The sequence below is a fragment of the Astatotilapia calliptera genome, chromosome 9, assembly GCF_900246225.1.
Source record: "Astatotilapia calliptera chromosome 9, fAstCal1.2, whole genome shotgun sequence".
Taxonomy (NCBI): Eukaryota; Metazoa; Chordata; class Actinopteri; order Cichliformes; family Cichlidae; genus Astatotilapia; species Astatotilapia calliptera.
In genome coordinates, this window is record NC_039310.1 from 22700396 (window position 1) to 22726365 (window position 25970).

Below are 25970 nucleotides of genomic sequence, written 5' to 3' on the forward strand. Positions count from 1 at the left end.
TATATATAAATATGAGTATACATAATAGTTATTATTCATAGATACCTACATCCTAAGTTCCTGTTAATCTTCTGAAAGAAACAGAATGAATGTGTTGTTACAATGGTAATGCCAGGAGAGGCAGTATTAGTTCTGTGTTACATTAATGTGTAAGGAAGTGGAAGAAGAGTGTGTCCTGTAGGAGGCAGTAGAAAATGGATGCTCATGTTCTGTACATGCCCTGAAAGTAAGGTTCAGTAAACCAGTGCAACGATACCCCGGTGTAAGGCTCAGTTATTGTATTTTTATTTTTTGAAGATGCAACATCTTTTTGGCGACGAGGACGTTTAGGGGGAAGGAGTTTGGGCGATCGGACTGAAAGAAAAGAGAAGAAAATAAAGAGTGTTATCGTTGCAAAGGAACCAAGCACACAGCATCAGACTGTAAGTACAAACAAGAAAAATGTCATGCTTGTGGTAAAATGGGACACATAGCTAGAGCTTGTAAAAGCAAGACTAAACTGAACCAGAAAAAGTATGGATCGACATATGTAAAGAAAGAAAAAAAGCAGAGTTCACACTACAGTACTCACAATGTGGGCGAGAAAGCAGATAACAACAAAACTGATAGCTCTGAAGATGACTCTTTTATGTTGAACTGTGTAAAGTGCAGTCAAGGGCACAAAAGAAAACTGTTCAAGTTAGGGCGTGGCAGTGCGGTACACTTAAGAAGAGTAGACCCCTACACTGTGGATATGCAGATTGATGGAAAAAAGGTGAACTTTGAAATAGACACTGGATGTTGCCTAACAGTCATGAACGAAGCAACATTCAGAGAAACAGGGAAAGACAGCAAGCCCCCCAGCCTGCAGCCCATCAAAATCAAGCTCGAAACTTATACAGGGGATCCTGTTAAGGTGATTGGTGCAACACGAGTCAGCGTCAAATACAAGCAGCAGAAAAAACATCTGCCCCTGGTGGTGGTCGAAGGCGACGGCCCCAGCTTGCTAGGTCGAGCTTGGCTCGAGGAAATTAAATTGGACTGGGGTGAAGTGAAAAACAGTCCTAACAACAGAAAGCTGCACCAAGTCAAAACAACAGAGAAAACACTTCAGCAAGTGTTAAGTAAACATGAAAATGTGTTCAAAGAGGAGTTGGGCACCCTGAAAGGAATGAAAGCTGCTATTCATGTGAAAAGTGATGCCACCCCACGCTTCTTCCGTCCGCGTTCTGTCCCCTTTGCTATGCGAGCAAAAGTCGACGAGGAAATAGACCGACTGTTGAAAGAAGGCATCATCTCGCCAGTGAAATATGCTGAATGGGCGGCACCAGTAGTGCCACTCCTGAAGCCCACAGGGACAATAAGACTGTGTGGGGATTACAAGCTTACTGTAAATACCGTGGCTTCACTGGAGCAGTACCCCATACCCAGAATGGAGGACTTGTTTGCCACACTGTCCGGGGGTAAGCAGTTCTCAAAATTAGACATGAGCCACGCTTACCAGCAAATCCTCTTGGATGACGAATCGAAAAAGTACGTGACAGTAAACACATCGCGGGGGCTGTTCACGTATAACAGATTGCCTTTTGGAGTGGCCTCTGCTCCAGCAATATTCCAGAGGACCATGGAAAGTCTTTTGAAGGGGATACCTCATGTAGCAGTGTATTTAGATGACATCTTAGTGACTGGAGTGGATGAAGTAAGCCATCTACAGAACCTGGATGAGGTGTTGACCCGGTTGGAGGAAGCTGGGTTGAGGTTAAAGAGGTGCAAGTGTGCCTTCATGCAAGAGAAAGTGGAGTACTTGGGGCACATAGTGGACGCCCAGGGGCTCCACCCAGTGGAAAAGAAAGTTAAAGCAATCATGGACGCACCTACCCCCACAAATGTCACTGAACTGAAAGCATACTTAGGTTTGCTAAATTACTACAACAAATTCCTTCCAAACCTGGCAACCCGGTTGGCACCCTTACATGAACTTTTGAGACACGAGGTACGGTGGACATGGCAAAAGAGACAAGAGGAAGCATTCCAGAAATCTAAGAACCTGTTGAACTCAGCAGAGGTGTTAGTTCATTATTCTGCTGACCGTGAGTTGGTTCTCTCATGTGATGCATCCCCATATGGCGTAGGCGCCGTATTGTCACATAAGATGGAGGATGGAAGCGAGAGACCTTTGGGGTTCATGTCACGCACGCTCTCTCCTGCTGAGAAAAAGTATTCTCAGCTTGACAAAGAAGGTCTAGCTGTGATATTTGGCATCAAGAAATTTCACAAATACTTGTATGGCCGAGTTTTCACAATTTACACAGATCATAAACCCCTAATCTCACTGTTCAATGAAAAGAAGCCTATACCTCAGATGGGCTCACCAAGAGTACAAAGATGGGCCGTGACATTGAGTGCTTACGAGTACAACATCAGGTACAAGCCAGGAAAACATCATGAAAACGCGGATGCGCTCAGCCGGTTGCCGGTACCAGACTCAGCACCTGAGCGAGAGATGGCTGAGCAGGTTTTGATGATGGATGTACTGGATGACACATTAGTGGACACTGCACAGATCAAACGATGGACAGCTAAGGATGTCTTGTTGTCGCAAGTTCACGAGTACACCTTAAAAGCCTGGCCAACTGAGACCGACACCTGTTTAAAGCCGTATCGACAGAGAAAGCTGGAACTGAGTGTGAGGGATGGTTGCGTGCTCTGGGGAGCCCGAGTAATTATTCCCACCAAAGGCCGAGACAAAATATTGAAACTCCTGCACCAGACTCATACAGGCATGTCGAAGATGAAAGGCTTGGCAAGGTCGTATGTATGGTGGCCAGGGATGGATGAGAACATTGAAAGAGAAGTGCAGGCATGTGAGGAGTGTCAGAAACACTCCAAGTCACCACCTACTGCACCATTACACCCTTGGGAGTGGCCGGAGTCACCATGGTCCAGAATCCATGTGGACTATGCAGGGCCTTTCCTCGGGGAGATGTTTCTAATCATTGTGGATGCTCATTCCAAGTGGATGGACATTTACCCTGTGAAATCCTCTACATCACAGGTAACTATAGAGAAACTGCGCCAGAGTTTCAGTGTGTTTGGACTACCTAAAATGTTAGTTTCAGACAACGGAACATGCTTCACAAGTGCTGAATTTGAGTCATTCATGAAGCAGAATGGAATTGACCATGTAAGATCAGCACCTTTCCACCCTTCTTCAAATGGGCTGGCTGAGAGGGCGGTCCAGACCTTTAAGGAGGGGATGAAGAAAGTCAAAGGTGATACCTTGCAAACCAGACTGTCCCGATTTCTGTTCAGTTATCGCATCACACCGCATGCCACTACTGGTTTATCACCTGCAGAGTTGATGATGTCACGGAGACTCAGATCAGTTTTGGACTTGCTCATGCCTGATGTGAAAACAAAAGTGCAGCACAAACAATCGAAACAGAAAGAAAATCATGACACCAAGAAAAGACTGAGAAGTTTCACACCAGGAGACAAGGTCTTCATCAGAAACTACTCCTATGGCCCGAAGTGGATTCCCGCAGTCATTGTGAGAGCATCGGGTCCAGTGTCTTACATTGTTACCATTGGATCAGGTCAAACTGTGAAGCGGCATGTGGATCAGGTGAGAGCAAGAGTGGCTGACACTGTTCCCAGTACACCAGACAGGGAGGTGGAGCCATTGCTTGACAAAGAATCAGTGCCTGAGTGCTGCTGGCCACCAGAGTTGGACACATCGCCACCACCTCCGGCAATGGAGTTGCCTTATGCTCCGGAGACTCCAGCTCCCGGAGACTCCTCAGGGACACCCGTGTTGCGACGTTCCCAGAGAGAGAGACGTCCACCAGAGACTTTAAAGGACTTTGTTAGGTAGTGTGAGATCTTCCAGAAATAGAGCAACAATGCGCTCTGATCTCACAGGAAGGACGTACCTTCCTAGTTAGAAAAAAAAAAAGAGAAACATGGAAACCTATGTACAGTTGTATGGTTGTATGGTTACCTTAATTACATGTTGATTGTTTGTTAAGCATTCTTTAGATAAACAGTTATTTTGTAAGTCAAGGGAGTTGTTGACTTAAGGGGGGAGGAGATGTGGTATCGCAAGAAATAAGTGGTTATATATAAATATGAGTATACATAATAGTTATTATTCATAGATACCTACATCCTAAGTTCCTGTTAATCTTCTGAAAGAAACAGAATGAATGTGTTGTTACAATGGTAATGCCAGGAGAGGCAGTATTAGTTCTGTGTTACATTAATGTGTAAGGAAGTGGAAGAAGAGTGTGTCCTGTAGGAGGCAGTAGAAAATGGATGCTCATGTTCTGTACATGCCCTGAAAGTAAGGTTCAGTAAACCAGTGCAACGATACCCCGGTGTAAGGCTCAGTTATTGTATTTTTATTTTTTGAAGATGCAACAAGGAGTTTCTGAAATACTCAGACCAGCCTGTCTGGCACCAACAAACATGTCTCATTCAAAGTGGTTTAAATCTCTCTGATGCTCAGTTTGAACTTCAGCAGGTTAACCATGTCCGCATGCATTGAGTTGCTGCCATGTGATTGCCTGATTAGATACTGGCATCAACAAGCAGGAATCAAAGTTGTAATAACAGGGAAATATGAAGTTATTAACACTTAAGTGCCAAAGTATTATCCAAGTAACAATCAGTAAGTAGCATATTAACCATGATCATGAGTAATATCTCTACCAAACCATCACTCATCATCATGTATATCGCGTTAAACGTCTAATTCCTCATGTAAGCACAGCTGGTTGAAGTAATCTGCTAGTCACATGTTTAGGACATCAGCCTCCGTGGGTCTGATTATAGTTTCAAAATACCAAGAAAAAAACCCTCCACAATTGTTCAGTAAAGCTGCCAGATTAAAACTTGTGTAGCATCTGTTTCTGAAACTTTCTACATGTTGTGGTGGGTCGCTGTCTGGGTCCACCCATTTATCTTTCTTTTCAAACATGAACTTCAAACAATTTCCTTGTTCCACCACAGCAGGAAATGGTGCGCTTCAAAGTACTGGAAATAATAAGTGAAATTAGAGCGAGCGAGCTGCTTGGATATAGCATGCAGGTGGCAGTAACCATGACACCCACATAAAGTACCAGTCAAAAGTCTAGACATATGTGGAGGATAAGAAACTAGATTCCTTTATGAGTTTTTTCATTCTGTTTCTTATGTATCGTGACATAATTTCTTTGTTGCCTTGACTGTGTTGCTGTAGGGAATGTAAAGAACAGAAATGAGCAGTAAGGGTTTTGTTCAGTGTGGGTCAAGTTACTTGAAAAAAGTAATCAGTAACTAATTACGGATTCAGCTTCAGACCAAATCCATTGCTGTGTAAGCTAACTTTTGCTCCTTACAGAGCTCTTTAGCCATTCGTTCACAATTGTTTGTAATGGCATGGCGAGGTGCTTGATTTTATATACAGTGGGGCAAAAAAGTATTTAGTCAGCCACCGATTGTGCAACTTCCCCCACCTAAAATGATGACAGAGGTCAGTAATTTGCACCAGAGGTACACTTCAACTGTGAGAGACAGAATGTGAAAGAAAAATCCATGAATCCACATGGTAGGATTTGTAAAGAATTTATTCGTAAATCAGGGTGGAAAATAAGTATTTGGTCAATGACAAAAATACAACTCAATACTTTGTAACATAACCTTTGTTGGCAATAACAGAGGTCAAACGTTTACTATAGGTCTTTACCAGGTTTGCACACACAGTAGCTGGTATTTTGGCCCATTCCTCCATGCAGATCTTCTCGAGAGCAGTGATGTCTTGGGGCTGTCGCCGAGCAACACGGACTTTCAACTCCCGCCACAGATTTTCTATGGGGTTGAGGTCTGGAGACTGGCTAGGCCACTCCAGGACTTTCAAATGCTTCTTACGGAGCCACTCCTTTGTTGCCCGGGGGGGGTGTTTTGGATCATTGTCATGTTGGAAGACCCAGCCTCGTTTCATCTTCAAAGTTCTCACTGATGGAAGGAGGTTTTGGCTCAAAATCTCACGATACATGGCCCCATTCATTCTGTCCTTAACACGGATCAGTCGTCCTGTCCCCTTGGCAGAAAAACAGCCCCATAGCATGATGTTTCCACCCCCATGCTTCACAGTAGGTATGGTGTTCTTGGGATGCAACTCAGTATTCTTCTTCCTCCAAACACGACGAGTTGAGTTTATACCAAAAAGTTCTACTTTGGTTTCATCTGACCACATGACATTCTCCCAATCCTCTGCTGTATCATCCATGTGCTCTCTGGCAAACTTCAGACGGGCCGGGACATGCACTGGCTTCAGCAGCGGAACACGTCTGGCACTGCGGGATTTGATTCCCTGCCGTTGTAGTGTGTTACTGATGGTGACCTTTGTTACTTTGGTCCCAGCTCTCTGCAGGTCATTCACCAGGTCCCCCCGTGTGGTTCTGGGATCTTTGCTCACCGTTCTCATCATCATTTTGACCCCACGGGATGAGATCTTGCGTGGAGCCCCAGATCGAGGGAGATTATCAGTGGTCTTGTATGTCTTCCATTTTCTGATGATTGCTCCCACAGTTGATTTTTTCACACCAAGCTGCTTGCCTATTGTAGATTCACTCTTCCCAGTCTGGTGCAGGTCTACAATACTTTTCCTGGTGTCCTTCGAAAGCTCTTTGGTCTTGGCCATGGCGGAGTTTGGAGTCTGACTGTTTGAGGCTGTGGACAGGTGTCTTTTATACAGATGGTGAGTTCAAACAGGTGCCATTCATACAGGTAACGAGTGGGGGACAGAAAAGCTTCTTAGAGAAGATGTTACAGGTCTGTGAGAGCCAGAGATTTTCCTTGTTTGAGGTGACCAAATACTTATTTTCCACCCTGATTTACGAATAAATTCTTTACAAATCCTACCATGTGAATTCATGGATTTTTTTTTCACATTCTGTCTCTCACAGTTGAAGTGTACCTCTGGTGCCAATTACTGACCTCTGTCATCATTTTATGTGGGGGAACTTGCACAATCGGTGGCTGAATAAATACTTTTTTGCCCCACTGTACCTGTGGCAACAGTACTGAAACCACTTGAATTCAAAGATCAAGAAGCATGGCTCAATACTTTTGTTCATGTAGTGGATGAGTGTGTCCAAATTTCGACAGGTAGCTGAATGGACCGCACTATTAGCTGTTTGTATATCAGTGGAATCCAACATCTTTTTACTCGGGAGCTGGCAGGTTCAAAACCCAGTTTGTATTCTCACATGCAGTGCTGTCAGGGATGTCTAGAAAAGTAAAGGCCTCTGTACATGTGTGAAAACTGCTTGCCTGTTTAGAGTTAATTTGCGTTATTCTGCGAAGAGAGTAGCTCACTCCATTCAATGAATTTTCTTTCTTTTTCTTTTTTTTTATTAGAATTTTTGTGGAATGGCCTTCGCTTCCTAGAACCAGAACACTTTTTTTTTTTCAGAAATGTTGGCATAATGGTCAAATCCAGAAAGAGTTACACTACAAAAGTCCAGCTAAATGATTTTCATGCTTCTTCATTCAGCACACAAAATTGGTTTTTTTTTTTAATGATCCTTTAACATGATAAAGTTGGATTAGAGCTCACAATGTGCCACTGTAAAACTGAATCAGGCCTCTGAATATCAGTGTGGTTATTTTGATAATAATCATAATTCCCAATTATTGTTTCACTAATCATCAATTATCTTTAACAACATTTCTGATAAACTGTTGTTTTTGTTTAACAGAAGGACATTTCTAACTAACAAAAACCTTGATTATGATTAAGATTGCTTATTAATCTTTGATTGCTTTTATGTAACCCCTTAAACCCCTTATATTTTTGCCTTCCTTTAGACACCAGTCCTTGCCACACTGTTATCACACAGCTTTCTGTAAGTCACGTCTGCAGAAGTAGTTCTGGGTTCTGGTTGGTTTCTTTTATTTCCCACCACTGCATTGTTCAATTCATCTAAGACGAACTACAGAATTTCTAGTTTATCATGAAGCTGAAGCCTAGTTCCTGGCAAGACACTGTGGGGGACAGTTATAAGGACTAGCGGCCCGTGCCTTGAGCTGGCACTGACAGTAGGGGAGCCGCAGAAACCCTTCCCTCTACCGGTTCATCCAGCTCCCAGAGGAACCCTGGTAAACACTGCACATCAACCCTGAGGCCAATTAGCCTGCAAGATCAGCCTAGTGAGAGGCCTGTTGAAAAAGGGAGGGGGACTTAATTCAAAGAGCAGACTCTGCGAGAGTTCAGCTATCCTAATCGCTAAAAGAGCACAGGTCCCAGGGGCAACGTTCAAGCTTACTGGAAATATGAAAGAGTTTTATTGTTTGCAAAAAATAAAAAATAAAAAATTTAAATGGTGAATTGATCCACAATGGAGATTTTACATAATCATGGACTGTTATGTTATGAAAAATAACGAGCTAGAGAGGGGTATCTACAGAGGTTTTTAGTCCGTAAACCTTAAAGGCAGATCCGCCCACAACCTGCTCTTCTATCTACTAGACAGCACACTTTTGTTTTTTGCAATTATTTGAGAAATGTAATTTTATCTTTAGTTTAGCATTCATCACAACAACAAATATGACTCATAAGCTGTAACAGAATTGCAAGTGTGAGAGACTGAGGATAACAGGAGAGCCTGCAAAACACAAAACTGTTAATTAGAATCATACAGTATCCAGGCAACAGTTACAGTTACAGAGTGAGAGTAGCTATTTAGTGGGGCACCATCCTGCTCCTGTTGGCTCTCCATTTGACCTCTGTCCTTGACACTTACTCTGTACCCATCATGTTTTACTGCCAGATACTTGAGCCACGATGCTCCAGTAAGATTCTTTGTGTGGGCGAAGCTTGTGAACAGATTTACAAGATATGACAACTGTGGGTTTTTTTCCTGAGATATTTTTCACACTATTGTTTAATAATTTGTTTCTGAATAAGTTTATCTTTCCCCTGAAGTAAAAACACAAAACACACACACACACACACACACAAAGAAATAAATAAAAACTGTGTTCAGAACAATATTGCAACAAAGATTCAAAATATAAAGTTTCCGTTCAGGGAAATTAATCTGCCACAAACAGATTATTTCTTATTATTAGATCTTATTCATTAAATTATTCTGTAATTTACACTTAGCCTACACAAATAATCCTTGTACACATAACATTTATTGAAAGTAATTAAATAAGCTACTTTGTGTGTTTTAATTCTGTTGCTCTGGATACACAGTTGTAGTTCACTTTACACTGTTTGCTATAAATCCAGTGAACATAATGAACATGATCTTTCAGCCACGATTTAGTAATACATTTGCATGTACTGAAAAGCGTACATGCCACATACACTCTGGTCCAGTGTGCACATTTAATATAATGTAATTGCTGCTTGGATTGCCTACAGAAAGAGTGTTTTCCTTAAATGAATGAAGCGCCACATTTGAGCTGATCGTGTGGTGGAAGGTGTAGAAAAAAAACACTTGACTCTCCTACCAGAAGCCAAGGTTTACATTAAAACTCTTGGCTGTGGTTAGCTTTCAGCAATAAAAGCACTTATGGCTAAATATACAAAATCAACCAAACAAGAGCTGGAAGTTCCTAAAATAAAAATATTAGTGGCTATTAATCCATTTTGCCATCCTTTTATCCAAACAGTGGAGCTGTAGCCTATCACAGCTGACACCAGTTGGCCCTGGACGGTTCATCCAAGTGATAAACAACCATTCTGACTCATATTCACACCTAGAATAACCAGTTAGCCTAACAATCATGTGTGTGTGTGTGTGTGTGTGTAAAAGCCCACTCCAGTACAGAAAAACCACACAAACTCCACTCCTCAACACATCAGCCCCCCAAAAACTATTTTCGGCTGCTCCGTTATTCACAAGAAGTCACCAGAGCAGGGATTTATTTTTACTAGTTAGGCAAATGTGTAAACGAAACTATGGAGGCATTTTTCCAACCCCAAACCTTCTTGCTATTAGGTGACGGTGCTCACGACTGTCTAACTGTACGGCTCAACATCCAACAAACATATTAAAAGTCAACCAGTACGAGTATTAAGCATGAACTCATGCTGTAGTTTACGTCAAAAAAGAAGCCTTTAAGTCACTGAAACATGAATCTACACTTCAATGTGGGCTCACTTTGTTATGGTATAGTTTCTATAGAGTTTGCGCTAATTCTAATAACTCAGATTCTGTGGAAGCCTCGTTCTTGTTGGCCAAGCACTATTTCAAAACCTTAAATATGTCACAAAATGGGGTTTTTTTGCTTGTTTGGTTTTTTTTCAAGATTGGAGTGGAAGAACTTGACTCGACACAGACCTTTGACCTTAACCCCATCTGATACCTGAGGGATGAACTGGAACACCACTTGCTAGCCAGCCAGTGAACAGCACAGGACCTCTGGCCCTCAGTGATACTCTTATAGCTGAATTGGAGCAAATCCCTGAAGACAGATTCTAAACTGGAGGCTGTTAAAGCAGTACGTTAGTTCCCATGGTTTTGAAATACGTGAACTCTCACAAGGGTAGCACTTGGATGACCAAGGTTTATTTTGTAGTTCCTAGCTTCATACTGAATATACATTTTTCTGGCACATTATAGTTATGCGACGTTGTAGTTTACTTTTTGCAAACATCTATATTTACCATTATATTACCATCATTATTTCAGCTTCTCTGTGCATGCGAGACTAAATATGCTTATTTGAATCGAAGGTTTGAGAACAATGGGGCTTCTCTGCAATACAGAGTGCAAAACCCTCTGTAACATTTTGTTCTGGGCTGTTTAAATAAAGTTGCTTGAATTGATTTGCCTACCCACAATGTCAAGAGAAAATGCGGTGGCCTTATTCTCACCTCCAGCAGCGTTCGGTTGTTTTGCCCGATGTCATTAAGCGAACGTTTTTGGCAGTTCTTCAAACACACTCAAACGCTGCTGAGAGGATCCATCCAGTGTAACTTCTTTTTGTTATCCTCCGTGTCATAATAGTTGATTGTGGACTTTCTGTCCGACTCAGGCCATAAACTTTCACAGACACAAGAAGCCTAACAAGACCCAAGCATGTCTGCTCCAAGACACCGATTCAGTGGCTTCTCTCTGCCTCTCTGTCTGCTTCAGAAAATGAGAGAAGCTTCTCAAAAAAAAAAAAAAAATGTGACTCTACAACAGTAGCCTGTGTGTCCCCAAGGATAGTGAGCTAGTACGGTCTGCCAGTCTATCACACAGGAGCACACTGCTTTTGTGACAAACTGGCAGACTAACATCTTTCATTCCTGTAGCTCCTCTGTGCTCTTCTTCTTCTTCCTAGACAATCCTCACAATAACCTCGGTGGTGAGTGCATGACTACACAGTGCTCCCCATTGCTTTCTGTTGACTCAGTGGTGGATATCAGCGCCTGAACATGCCATATTCATTAAGAAAATGCTTTAAAGGCACACCAGAGAGATGTCAAAACATCACAAAAGGTCAGATTTAATTACTTCTCATTGTACGCCGCACAGGTTTGCAAAGCAAAACGGCAACAAAAAAGAAGAAGAAGGAGAAATACATATATATATATATATATATATATATCCTCACAGTCACTAAAATAATTTGCTTTCAGCAGGAACATTATGCTTTGTCAAAGTTTGCCACAGGATAGACTTACATGCAAGCTCTACTTTAAAAGGTGAGCTGCCTGGCCATCCTTAAATCCTTCAGAGGCTGTATCCATTACAGGATCCATGAAAGGTGGGTAAGAGGCAGAGAGCATGGAGGGGCTGCTTCACTGCACACCACACAACCTCTCTTTACACTCAAACTGGCAATTGTTAAATTCACACCCATGTCAGTCTTCTTCACAATTTAGAGCCCTATCAGGCATCTCCTGGTGGACAGAGCTTTCTGCCGTCCATGACGTTTCCAAATGAAATAGCAAAATGTTTCAGCAGTCATTATTTGGCGCTCCCCCCACCAACGCGCCCTTTATTACACAGCCTTAAAGATTCATGAAGAGAACGCGCATTCAAATAAGCTTAATATCCATCCTGCTTCATACTAGTAACAACGCGGAGGGCAGAGGGAAGTGAATCATAGTGCCCCAGTGACTTGGAATTGCTGCGATATGCAAATGTGTGAGCTGGTGCAATAGATTATTCAAATGCATGAATGCTTTGCCTTTGGGGTCACCCTACTGCAGAGCCGTGGTCACTCCCCGTGTGTAATAAACCCCTTGTGATGTGTTTCCTCTCCGGATTCTGGGGAGTAATGACCGTGTTCAGACATATGGGTGACACAGTCTAGCCGGTGGTCGTGTAGACCACCCACATACCAACGGATGAGTGGTTACTTGACATCCTACCTAACAACCCCCCCCCCCCCCCCCCTCCTAAGACCACTGGAAATAAAATTGATTTTGAAATGTAAATAAAAAATGTTTTTAATTGTTTTTTTTTTTCTTTACATTCTGGTTGATCAGAAAATACGTCTGGGGAAATTTAAAAAAACGTAAAAACAAAGCTAAAATTATTGCGCGAACCTGCAAATATTTCATCATTTTGCTTATTATTTCCAAGCATCCCTGGAGAAAAATCTCTTGTTTGAAACTGGAACACAGATTTACTGAAGAGAAGAAAGGTTAAGAGTTGTGGTTTGCGTGAAGCTTTGAAGCAGTTATGCCTTCCACTCTTAAATGCATTGATGTTTGGCAAAACAAGCCAGATTTATAATGCACAGTGTTCATTTCTAGCTTTATTTACAAGATGTATCCTGGAGTTTACAGGTAGTATCTCTAGTCGCTGTTTTATACCGAACATTATTAGACTGTGTGTGTCGTACACAAGTCATGAAATCGCTATAAAATCTTCTAAAACAGCACGCTTTTTATCCAGAATTTATTTAAAATTAACAATGGTTAAATATGAGCATGAAGTAATCTGGTTTATGTGCATTAGTGGTGCCATGGGTTTATGAGCCTCACATATGCAGGGAGCAGGAATGGAAAAAAAGCAAAAAGAAAAGAGATGAATAATAAATAGTGAAGACAAAACGGTCCTCTGACTCTGACTGGTCAAGGTTTCCTTTTGTTATCAAGTTAAATCATCTTTTGAATATCTTGAACACAAAAGATTTGAGAGGAGATTGGAAGGTTAGAAACTTGTGGATTGGCTTCCTCGGGCTTCCTTTGGCTGTCAGCGCCAAGCAAGCTTGCGCTTATGAAAGAATCTTCGTTCCTTTTTTTAAAAAAAGAAAAAAAAAACAGGCAAAATAATTCTTGAAGCAGCCCTGCACACTCCTTTCATGCAACAGTTGGCACTGTAGTTGTTAGCAAATATTACTCTAACAAGAGTATAAGTGCATTCATCGAGGGCTTTTTTGAGTCTTGTAAATAGCATTGTCAACAGCAATCACAGAAATGAAAACCCACTTTTCGTGCAGAAGAAAGAATCTCTCCGGGGTCCATCATTTTCTTTTGCAGACTTTTCAAACACTGGCACACTTGAAATCATGTTTATGAACATTGCTCATAAGATTAATACAAAAAGAAAATTCAAGCCTTTTTCACAAAAAAGAAGAATAGTTTGACTTCTCCTTAAAGTTTTTCAATAAGAGTAGAAAACTTTCACCCACCTCTCCTCCATGATTCAAAGTGCCAAAGTGCGAGGTAAGTCAGGTAAATTTTGCATGCTATTTGTTAAATTAGCAGCTAATAAGAAACCATGCCCCACTGCGGTTTGATCCATCTGCCACCGATCCAAGGCGGCAACTGCTAATTGCTAACGCCCACACGAGCATCAGGCAGGCGTATTGATTCCTCATTCTCACATCTCAAACATCTTGAATGACACTGAGAAGCCAGTTGCAACAGACCAGGGTTTTACAGGGCACCATATTGCTGGGGGGGGGGGGGGGGGGGGGGTAACTAACTGGGGCCGTGTAGTTACTGCTGTGCTTGCACTAAAAAACTCCTTGGACTGTAACATATAAGGACAAGGGACAGGTGGCTAAAGCGAGGAAGGATGAAAAGTACATCACCGGCAGATATAATTAAACCTGTGGTTTTAAAAAGCAAAGATTAAGTGTGTTTAATGGATCAATAACGATGGACAGACAAGACAAAGAAGATTAATCAAAGTGCTCAGAAAATAGAGCACTTAGGCAAGCAATTAATATGTCAAGGGAACCTCGCAGGGACAAAAAAAATCAGTAAAAATAAATGTAAAAACGAACGGCTTCGAGGGCTATTACTTAGGATTATCACCATTGATTTTGTCTATAGCTGCGTGCGTGTTTGATGTTAATATCCATATTGATTCACCACTTTTTAGCAGCTTTTGATAGACACCACTCACACATTCCCCCTCATAAAACTTTCAGATTTAGATTTCATTACAATGTCCAGACCGTTCCCTCATTTCCTCAAGGAAGGTTATGAACATCGATCTGCCCTAGGTAGAAAGCATAAGTTCAGCACATGCTTTGGTGAAGTGTGTCTCAACTTTTATATTAGCGTAATAGTGCATCAAAAACAAGAGGGACTGGAAGCCCCCAAGTCAATATGGCTGCCGGCCAGGACAAGCTAATTTCTTTGGCTTTGCTTCAGATGTTTTGCATAACATGACTTATACTGACTGACAAAAAGTAGGAAGAAGAGGCACAGACAGAGGCAGGAATGGAAGTAGAGCTTACCGTGCATAATAACCCATGCATATCAGCGAGCCAGAGCTGAGCTGTACTGTACAGGATGTACAGTGCTGTGTATTTATTTCGGTCACGCATTTAAAGCAACCACAAGCCTTCATTACCTAATGATGACAGATAATGGTAACAAGAATAAATTAAAGGCTTCCTGTCTTTTCCATTTTGATCAGGGCTGTTGTTGTTGACTGTGGTTTTATATGCCGGACCCTCAGGACTCACAGACTCAATCTCATGCAGCCAGCTTTGTTCCTGGCTCTACTGAAGCAGAAAAGGTGGACTCTTACTGGAAATCTCCAGGCTTTTCTCCTTGCGATGGTCTCCTCCTTCCTCTGTGTTCAATTTCACTCCACTTGACTAACACATTTCTAGACATTTACAGTAAGAAATTAGCAAATCAAGCAGCAGTGACATCTTAGACGGCTGTTTAAAACTCCCTTTTCTCTCCCAGCTCTATTGATTGCAGTGTAAAATACACAGGACACACTCCTCAAGATTCTATTACAATCTGTTTCATCATGTATAATTTCAACAGATTGGATGATTTCTTCTTCCTCTTTTAAAAAAGAAAGAAAACCTATTTTGTATAATTCTACCTCAAGTGTTAAATTATCCTGCCTGACAAAGAAAAAAATATCTTAAAATGACTGGTGCACTTAACTTGAAAATGTTTTCATTTTGACACCATCTGCACTTACAATATGAATAACGGCGTGCTCCCCCCCCCCCCCCCCCCCCCCCCCCCCACACACACACACATCTCTATCAGAAATTTTTTGTTATTGCCACTTAAGAGTAACTTTATGGACAAACGAGAAGCTACTGCATCATCCAGTTCCCCTTTTCTTTTTCTTTTCTTGACAACTACACCTCTCTATAACCGTCTGCACAAAGATCCTTTCCTAATCGAGCACTAAAGAATAAAAAAAAAAAAAAAAAAACAGATAGCATAGCAAAAAATGATGGAGGATCTGTAAACCTGGTACCTATTTGCTTGTCATCATGATGCATGCAGAGGCAGCTGCAAACATCCATCCATCCATCCCTGATCCATTCATCCAAAAGCTATGCCTGCTTTACCCTGGGAAGGGATGGAGTTTATCCCAGGTGGCCAGAGGATAAACTTGTCAACATACTGTAGTCCATCTTTAAATTATTGTTGTTTTTAAAGCAATAAAAATATCATTACAGTATAGGTGACTTCTTAATAATAAAAATAATTGTCTAACTGTAACTGCCACCCATGGTAACTTTGCTTTTATCCATATTAAGCACTTTGCAGTGATTAATATGGCCTTTATCAACGTTAAAGAACCAGCCAACATCTTATGACCACACTAATGGTCCAAATAAACTTCTATTCATTTCTGAGTGGAACAGTGAAGGTAACCTGATAGGATGAGCCACAAAAACTGCATCTTACATTACGATTAGGCTCAATCTTGTTAGACAGGGCCTTGTGCTTCTTCTGGTGTTTTTTTCCTTGTCTTTCCACCCAATCAGCTGCAGTGCATTTATCTGCAGAGCCTCCTAAAAAACATCTGCTACAGAGCAAAATATGGGGGTACTAAGAGGAGTTTTGAAGTCCATCCATCCATTTTCTTGACTGCTTATTCATTTCAGGATTGCAGGGAGTTTTGAATGGGATATCTGACGTATGTGAAAAGATAATGGACACAAGCTTTGTGCGTGAGCAGTGTATCAGCAGATGGTGGTTACTGTAATCCACTTGTGTGAAAGAATGAGGCATCATTTCCTTAGTGTCTGTTTGGGTCTATGTCTCTTTTCTATCTTTTGGATCAAACACTCTTTTTACCTCCTCTGTTACTCTCAATAAGCCACTGAAATCTTGGCAACATCACGGCAGATGTAAATACTGCTAAAGTAAGTCATGTGGTCATTTTTGTGCATCCACTACTCTTTAGATTGCGCTGTCCAAACACAGTTTCCTTCTCTTGATGTGTTGCTCTCCGTTTTGTGGAGTGGTCAGGTTGCAATCCTGTCTAGACGACTTCAGCTGTGATTTTGTTACACGAGTAACAGATTAAAACTATTGTTGGTGATCTGAATATCACACATTGTTAATAACACAGTTTGTGTAGCTGTTAGTAGATGTGTGGATATTTGTAAATGCTTATTAAAGCTTCTCTTCTGTTATTAGTGTATAAACACCAAATAAATGAATGAACGGGTAACCAAATTTCACTTTATGTAATACTATTAACATGTTCGTATACCTCGAAAGTGAGAAACTCAGTGTTAACTTACTGAGATGCTCGCACTATGAATCAAAAGACATTGATAAATTAATAAACTAAATTTCAAAATATCCTTATATCAGTTTATAGCTCAGATACACTGAATTAAAAGTCATCTGACATACATTTAATAACATATATTTAACTATGGTTGTGTTCAATATATGCCATTCCGTTAAGATCAACACGGTGTAATGCATCAGATGTTGCTGCATAAAAAGCAGATGGAAAACAATTTAATTATCAATACCCCTAATGGCCTTAGATTATGAAATAAGCTCATTTTACAAGACAGAAAAAGCTGATATTTTCAAGTAAATATGCTAAATTGACTTTTATGAGCTTGTGTGAGGCTCTCTGACCTCTGTGGCATTTACTGTATTGTCCTACTAGGCAATTTCCAGCCATCTGGTACTCCAGGCAAGCAAGTTCAAGTAAATGTTAAGATGTACTGTATTTGCAACTATTATCTGCTAGCCTGTCTCGCAGCACATAATTCCTCTCCGTGCTCCCTCATGACAATAATTTAAAAAACAAAATATGAACATGAGATGGTGAAACGTGGAACTGAAATGGATTCTGCCGTTTGAAAGAGTGACGAACAACATCTCTGTTAATTCACATACATCATACACTACAGCAGCGGCAGATGTGTAGGGGCATAATTACACACAATAACTGCAGTTATTTATTATTCAAAGTCAGCAGTGTAAACATGTTCATAGACCCCTCAGCCTAGCACTCCCTACCCCAACCTCCTGCTGTTGTTGTTGCTGCCGCCGCTTCAGCTGCCGTTGTTCCCGCTGCTTTGTCTTGTTGCTCCATTCGCCATTCCTGCTTCCTTTCACCCTCAGCTTGTTCTACCTTTCTCCCACTCCCCCCCACTTCCTCTCCAATTCATTGTGAAGCCAGATGTTATTTTACAGCATGAGCGCAGACGAAATATTAAAAAAAAGACTGGAAGTTGGGAAACTTCTCATCATGGAGGGAAAATGTAGAAGTTTAGCGACACAATGGAGAATTTTGTCTGTTTTTAAACCAGAGAACAGAAGCAGCCTTTAATTTTAAGAAATGCAGCAGCGGGTGGGGAGGGGGGGATAAAATAAATAAATTTAAAAAAAAAAAAAAACGTCCTTGAAGATCCCACTGAATTCCTGATGCATTATTGACCTCTAGTGGACGACGTTTATATGAGGAATAAATTGTGTGAACAGCAGCAGTGTTAACCACATTAATTATATGACACTTGACCAGATCAGTGTTTATCAAGTGACTCCAACATGGACTCAATTAACTGCAGAGGACCATCATCTCCACTGATAAGAACCTTAGATTAAATTCACCCATTTCCATCGGATTGGTACAGAGATAAACAGCGACTGGAAATCCAGCCAATAAGCCTTCAGCTCTAAGGCTGAATGCTCCCCATGTGTTATATTATACAAATGGAAAGCCATAAGCAAACCATGTGCAAATTATGCAAGTATTCAAAATTATAACCATTTCATCCTTCAGTTGATGACTTACTTTGAATCTATATGTAAAATCTGCAGCCAGTCAAAAATCCAGCACTCACATTAAGAAAACCGAGTACAGCAAAGAGATTTTTATTCTGACAAAGGTGTGAAAGAGCTTTTCTTGTTCCCATTTTGCAGCGGACTTGAAATTCAGTATAAACGATCATCAAGCACCTTCACTTCTTCTCTATTGGAGCGTCATCCCTCACCACTGGGAATATTTCTATTTCCTTGATGATCCGTTTAGCAATAGTCTCATTGTTTGCTGAAATCATCCTCCGAGACATTAGATCGAATGGTTCCCCTATATTGTCAAAACAAAGCCTTTATTGAGAAGGACTCCTGCAGTCAGTGTTTTCAACAAGTAACATATTGCTTTTTTAATGATATTCATTAACACTCATTTCCAAGCACATATGCTTCATAACCAACTGTTTGAGAAGATTTTTAGAAATCATACAAACCATCAACATCCAGGAGGATTCCTCCAGCTTCTTTGACTATAACTGCACCAGCGGCAATATCCCAGCAGTGGATCCCGATCTCAAAGAGAGCCTCAACTGCCCCGGTCGCCACAAGACACATGTTTGTAGCAGCTGTTCCTGACCCACGTAGCCTGTCAGGACAAAAAAAAAAATCAAAGGGATACTGGGAATTGCAGTAGCAGTGAGGAAAACATACCACCGGTCAACAACAGCAACTTTGCTGCCAAGTTCAACACTGAGTGACACATGACTCTTCATTTTAAATATGATGAAGCCAAAGTTATGTGGAACAATCCATCATGGTACTTTATATATTTACAGATAAAAAGGGGAAATGCAGGTTTTGTTGCTCTAAAGCAGTTTCATCATCTACCTTGAGTTTGAACTTATTGCATCATTTTAACACATTAAATGTTTTGGTTTCACCCTCTTTACTGTTGGTGTTCCTTGGCATACAGTATGCCTTTCACCACCCTTTACCTTCACTAGCTAGTTAGGAATTTTAAAGTTACTTTGTAAGGTTTAGATAAAGATGGGACTTTGGCTGAAAACACTCCTTTAAAAATCATCCTGTTTAACCTCTGCAATTAAAGCTGAGTCTACAGGTCCTTTACAAACCTCCATATGGGACTTGTCTCACTATTGCTTCATGGCACAGACTTAAAGGACACCTTGTTTATGCGAGATGCCAGCTGCTTAGACAAAAACTAGACTATTTGACACCTAATCAGAGCAGGCTGTATTGATCTGCATACAACAGGCAATACGCCTGTTCCTTTGACAGCAATTTATGCATTTCCCTGTCATGTTGAATATACATAGATTTAAAAAATAAAATAAAATAAAAAATTCAGGCAATTTTGTTGAGTTGTGGCTGCAAAAATCCCTGTGGAAATGACTTTTGACTGCAATGCACAGTATAGCGTTTCAATCCAGGCCCACTTACCCATGCACTGGGATGCAGAGGTTCTTTTGAATTGTGGAGAAGATCTTTGTCACTTTTTCTGGGCTTCTATCAGTTCCATTTTCAGAGATGATTATTGACTGGTTAATGTCTGCAATGAGAGCAAGTCTAACATTCTTAGTATGCAACAGTAGATATACACCTTATTACTAGATTCAGAAGTTTCAGAAAGTGGTACATTGGGAATATTGATAAATCTGGACACAAATGTTCATTTCAAAATGTTGTTCTTAAATCAGGGCACATTTCGTCTTAATTAGAAATTGACCAGTTCTGCTACTTTTGCAGTACATATTAGAATTTGGGGTTTGTTTGTTTGTTTTTTAAAAGCATCTGATTTGGTATTCAAATCAAAACAGGGATACATGAATTTGTATCTCATTTTAATCACCAGTTCGTTCAAAATCATTAAAACAGTGTCCTTAAAACTCATTAATATGCATCAAATTATTCAGTGTTTGAGAAGTCTGTCAACTGTGTCACCCTCGGACAAAACCCCGATAGCTCAGCAACACTCGTCCCCAAAGTGACACAAACACCAAATGTCAACTCCATTAGTAATGTAGCAAGTAATACAAAAAAAAAAGTTTAAGTAAAAATAAATAAATAAGTTGGGGAACGGTTCTAAAGGAATCTTGGATAAGGATGTTAAATCACTCCAGAGTATAATGCAGATTTATGTTTAATTAGTCATCCTTGATAATACCGATGCACAATCCTTTATCAAGCTCAAATTTCCTATTTTCCAAATCAGTTCGATAAAACATTAAAAGTACTGGTAAATAGACTCAAATTTGCTCATGTAGGCAATTTTGTTGGACAATTTTTTAATAAAGAAGGGGGATAAGATTTTACTGGAGAAGTCCATCATGTTACTGCACAACAGGGGTTTAATACGGTGTCCATTTCCCAGTTTTTACATAACAGACTAAACCGTGTGTCATGAGGACATTGTACCTTTCACATCAGACACCTGAATGGGTTCGTCATCACAGAAAGCTCCCTTCCCCCGTCGTGCTTTGTACATCTTGTCCTCCAAGCAGCTGTATACCACACCAAACTCCAACTGAAACAGATTTCATTTTTAAGATTGACTAATCCAGAGATCTGTGCGCATTTTCTCTAATATAGTAGCTTCATTTGACATACCTCCTTATTGACAGCAAATGCAATAGAGACAGCCACAAATGGGAATCTGCAAGCAGTTTCATGTGTATTGCATTAGTTAGTCAGAAAAGCTTAAATAGACACTCTTATCAAAAGTTGTTTGAGCCTAGAAAGTTATATGCATCTTTCCTTACATCACTTAAAAAGCTTACCCATGTACAAAGTTTGTGGTGCCGTCCACTGGGTCTATGATCCATGTAGGTTTGTCAGTCAAGATACATGGCTCGCCTTTGGCAACTGACTCCTCCCCAATGAAACTGCAGAACGAAGCAGCAGTGGATCAGTGAGGAATACCCACATACAACAACAGATATATATATAAATAGGGGATGGTGGGTATGCATGGCTCACCAGTGTGTGCCTTCTCCGAATTCCTCTTTAAGAGACCCGATGATGATTTTCTCAACCCTCTCATCAGTCTTGGTGACGAGGTCCACAGTGGAGCTCTTTGTCATGACTCTGATTTCACTCTCTCCAGCTTTCCTAATTTCCTGATTAAATTAAATTTTGGCACATTGTCAATCCACCTTAAATTGTTTTTTTAAAGAATGCCCATTTCAGCTTTTTAAACATTAGTAGTGTAATGTTTAATGCTGTGTGTACACTTGAAGTTAGTCACCAGACAACAAATGGGTGTTCAAGACATACCGCTCCAGCTTTTCTTGCCACTGCAACAGCAAAGTCATATGCCTTCTGCCATGGATCTTCCATTTTGCTTTTATATGGAGGCTTGCTTAGGAGAGTTTGAAAAAGAAAACCAGCCTGTAAAATTGTTACAGCCAAAAAACATTAGAGCATCCACAAGGCAGAGCTAAACAATGCAACAAATGTCCAAGTTATTTTGTCCATCCTCATGGGCATTCACAAAGAATGTGTCACTATCAGAGTAACGCGTTACTGTAATCCAATTACTTTTTTCAAGTAATGAGTAAAGTAAGGGATTACTATTGCAAAAACGGTAATTAGATTACCGTTACTTTCCCGTAGGAACACTGCGTTACTGCGTTACTAAAACCCTGATTTTTTTTTTTTGCGAGAATGTCTCATGACAGTGACATAAGCAAGTGCGATGTTCGTGACAACAGCTGTGTGCAGATCAACAATGGATCATATATCGAGTGCGGGAGAGAGCATGAGCGTGCAGCGTTTAAAGCGTGGAAGTACTGACCTTACTTTGAGTTTGATTCCATAAAAAGTGACAAAAACATTAGTGTCCGTTGTGCGTGGGAAGAAAACTTCTTTTTACAGCGAAAAAAACCCCTAAACTTCCAAGCAAGCACCGAGTGCGCTATGACGTAATGGGAAATTCACAGAGAAACTGCAGATTCTTCAACTGACCGCTGCGGCACACCTGCACCAGGGTAACCCTCCGCCTACCGCAGTCCTGCTTTACAGGTGAAGATAGAGCAACAGGACCGCTGAGTCTTTGACTTTATTTATTTTCTGCTGTGTTTTACTTGCATCTATTTGAAAGACTGAGTGTAAACACAAAAAAATGTTTTATTTTATGTTCTGGAATTAAAAGATTAAAACTAATAAAACAAGTTTTAAAAAGAGACTTTTCCATTTGATTACATTTTGTATGATGGATTATGCAGAAAAAGTAGAATTGGGCTGAAAGATCTATCGATTTATCACCTATTCAGGTTGTAAATCGTGTTTTTAAAAAGTAACTAAGTAACTAAGTAATTAATTACTTTTAAAAATAAGTAATCAGTAAAGTAACGGGATTACTTTTTTGGGGAAGTAATCGGTAATTAGTTACTGATTACTTTTTTCAAGTAACTTGACCAACACTGGTCACTATACTTAAAGATGATGTTTCAAGTCTCTCTAAAACTTCCAACTTTGCAAAACATTTAAAATGCACATAACCAAAATACAAAAGACACAAAAATTGGAGGTACATATATTCAGAGCGTTGCTATGAAATGTTTAAAGCACAATATCTGAACTGGGAGTTCACACACTTAAGCAAACCACTCTTTTCAAATAACTCCTTTAATTTGTGTTTCAATAACCCAGCTTTCTTTGAGTTACCACCTTTCTGCTGGAGGTGCCTGCTGAATTGTGTTAGAAGGATCAAAGCTGCATTACATCAGCTGCAGCTTAAAGGGTGCTGATTGCCAATTGGACTGCACCATGTTCCTCTGGCATTATGTGGAGAGGAAACACTTTCAAATTTGACAGTAGAGACTTTAATCACAACATCAATTTATTTTCATGTAATACTAGGGAGCAGGATACTGACAGGTTTTGTGGTTATCACAGGTGTTTGAATGGCCCTGTCTTTGTCTCTCCCCTTGTGCACCAGAATGGCCAAATCCACCACTATTTACTGCTTTTTTCCCCCCTTTTGGTTTGTTTAGTGGGTTCAAACTCAGTTTTGTTTTTGGTCTGTCAAACCAATAAAATACTGCTATAAGCCTGCATAATTAGCAAACTGTTTATACAACAGTAGATATTTATTGGTGTAAGACTGAAGTTGTGAGCACTGTTATGCACTAATATCAACAACATCAGACAAATGTGCAGTAGGTGTGCCACATATATTGTACCAAAACATGTCATATGGCTGCTCTTAATGGCTGCTGCAATTAGGCATCACTACCTCATATCACATTTTGGTTTTTTAAATATTAATACATAGATATTGTTGCCTGACCACTTTCACCGTCTCTCTCTCTTTGGCATTGTTTTGGGGGGTTTTCTTCAAAAAAAAAAAAAAAGAAAAAACAGAAAAGTGTCCCAGCTAATCCATGCTGCTTCCACCTATCAGAATGTCTGTTTTATAGCACAGTATATCTGTGCTAAGAAGGCTGTAAAAGGAACTGAGCGTATCATTCCTATCATAAATGAAAATTAGTTAGTAATGCACTTAGGGATGCATAAATTGCATCACATTTAAATACACTCCCAGCTAAATTGATTTGAGGATTTGCAGACAGCATGCCTGCAGAGAGAACTGCCTGTTACTTAAGGACAAGACAACACCCTTGAGTACATTGTGCCCTGAGGTACTACTGTACTGCAGAACATATAGTGTCTAAACTCTTCTGCTTCACATGGATTAGATCTACTTCTAAAGTGTGTCCAAGCAGATCAGAGAATGCTTTGTAAAAAAAAATCCAAGAAAAGTTTAATGTGAAGAATTTAAAAAATAAGAAGCCTTACCTTGCGGAGTCAGGTTGCCTCGAGATACTACTGCAAGTTCTTTAGAAAAGCCTAACTTTAAATTGCCTCATTGAAGAGATGAAGCAGCTAAAAAGGCTGGCATGACAAAGTGGGAAAAGTACTGGGACCGCCCTCAGATGGTTCTCACAGCAATCAGAGGAAGAAAACATTCTGTCCCATCTCAGGGAGACCTACAACAACCTGATGGCACATTCACCATAGAGTGAGTGCATCCTTATCCTTAAAAAAGTAAGTGGAAAATTTTGAGTGTCTCCCTAATTCTTGTGGAGTCCCATAGGAAAACACAGCCCGCTGCCATACATTTCTGTGAGTTGTAATCGAATACAGAACAATGCATCCCAGAAAATTTCCACACTCTTAGTCTTGATATTGGATTATAAATTATGACTGATTTTTAGGGCTCGAAATCTTAGGTTGCTTTTTTGGAGGAATCAAAAATTACATTCCAGCTCTGGACTTTTAACACATGATTTGGTATGACAAACAAAGCTTCGCTTAGTTTTATATTTCCTGGCAGTTTCACATCCATTGAGCTTTCTCTTTATGTCCTTTTATTGTATTCCACTGGTGGAAAATAGTTTGAAAGGTCCCCTGGTGAGTCGGTCTCAATTATGTGTGCGTGCATGGCTGTTGTTCAATGTGCCTGCTGGAAGTTGGATAAAGTCTTTACAGTTTCCCCATGAACTGAGTAGAAGTAAACACAACAGATAAACACATCCATAAGCATCAATATTTATGTGTCTAAATGTGTATATCTCAGTCAGATTTTATATCCAACTGTACTGTGAGGCAACTTAAATGTGAAAATACTCTCGTTTTCTGTTGGAATCATCTGTTTGGCACAACAGCTACAAGACGCTCAAAATGTCTAATAAAGTCTACTTAAGTCTGGCAAAACCAGTCTTGACTGTTTAGACTCAGACATGTCATAATACATATCCTATCTATCTTTCAAATACATGCTGCACTCAGGTCCTGAGGCATTACAAAACACTTTTTGTGCTTTTTTTCTTTTTACAAAGTCATAATGCCACTTCTCGCCCTGACAGTGGTCTTGCGTGGAGCAATTCTTTGCAGCAAGACAAATTGTTCAGTTAAATTTTGCACGTCTCAAGGACGTGATGTTGCATCTCTGTCTACCTTGTGATTTCAAACGTGACGACAATGGAGACATGTGGCTCGTTTATATCTAAGGACAACAACCCCCGACCCTGGGAAAGTGACCTTCTATATACTAAACAGTGCTAGTAAGACATAGCAAAAAAAACTACATCTGCAAGGATCCTTAAGGTCTTCACATGACAACAGCTTTGTTAAACAATCTGCTTCATCGTCCTCTTGATGAAGTTGTGGATTTGCTACCTCTGTTGAATTAAAACAGTTCAGAGTGGGATATTACATGGTGGGATTTGTTGAAAGTTTTATTTGACTGGGAGCTGCAGGAGAGCAGTTGTCACCCCGATGTCTCCGTTGTGCACTAAATATAAGATGTTCTCAGAAATGTTGGGAGACACACAGACGAAAGTGACAGGACAAGCAAAACAAATACATCAGTCCTGCTGTCTCCCTGGCAGGTCCGTTATGAATAATTTATCCGGGATGATGGATGTTTCGGATGTTTGGTTGCCTTGAATCACAGCTGTAACTGAGGCCTGCCATGAAGGTCAGCGGTGCACCCTGAAAGATGAGGCTTTATCAAGTCACCAAG

The 25970-nt window shown here is 40.4% G+C and overlaps 2 protein-coding genes across 4 annotated transcripts; one reads left to right on the forward strand and one right to left on the reverse strand.

Moving 5' to 3' along the window:
• Window positions 1-378: 378 nt before the first annotated feature.
• LOC113029915 (uncharacterized protein K02A2.6-like) lies at window positions 379-3924 on the forward strand. The gene has a single exon (XM_026180935.1). The coding sequence runs from the start codon at window positions 461-463 to the stop codon at window positions 3851-3853; it is 3393 nt and encodes a 1130-aa protein (XP_026036720.1). The 5' UTR covers window positions 379-460; the 3' UTR covers window positions 3854-3924.
• Window positions 3925-18525: 14601 nt separating this feature from the next.
• On the reverse strand, window positions 18526-24421 carry LOC113029917 (inositol monophosphatase 1-like). Of its 3 annotated transcripts, none has more exons than XM_026180936.1 (9): window positions 24242-24421; window positions 21716-21800; window positions 21419-21558; window positions 21220-21324; window positions 21050-21095; window positions 20858-20966; window positions 19883-19991; window positions 18916-19067; window positions 18526-18755 (listed from the first exon to the last, which is right to left on the reverse strand). In XM_026180936.1, the coding sequence occupies exons 2-9, from the start codon at window positions 21776-21778 to the stop codon at window positions 18628-18630; spliced, it is 852 nt and encodes a 283-aa protein (XP_026036721.1). In that variant the 5' UTR covers window positions 21779-21800; window positions 24242-24421; the 3' UTR covers window positions 18526-18627. The 3 variants fall into 3 exon arrangements, with proteins under 3 accessions (XP_026036721.1, XP_026036722.1, XP_026036723.1); XM_026180937.1 differs by having other exon boundaries at window positions 21716-21829; XM_026180938.1 differs by lacking the exon at window positions 24242-24421 and having other exon boundaries at window positions 21716-21992.
• Between the last annotated feature and the right edge of the window lie 1549 nt (window positions 24422-25970).

Excerpts from the sequence above, each read along its gene's own strand:
- LOC113029917 (XM_026180936.1), bottom strand. The coding sequence starts at position 21,778 with ATGGAAGATCCATGGCAGAAGGCATATGACTTTGCTGTTGCAGTGGCA. Across the intron at positions 21,559-21,715 it reads TGGCAAGAAAAGCTGGAGCG|GAAATTAGGAAAGCTGGAGA; the intron begins GTATGTCTTGAA and ends TAATTTAATCAG. Across the intron at positions 20,967-21,049 it reads CATTTGCTGTCAATAAGGAG|TTGGAGTTTGGTGTGGTATA; the intron begins GTATGTCAAATG and ends AATCTGTTTCAG.
- LOC113029915 (XM_026180935.1), top strand. The coding sequence starts at position 461 with ATGGGACACATAGCTAGAGCTTGTAAAAGCAAGACTAAACTGAACCAG.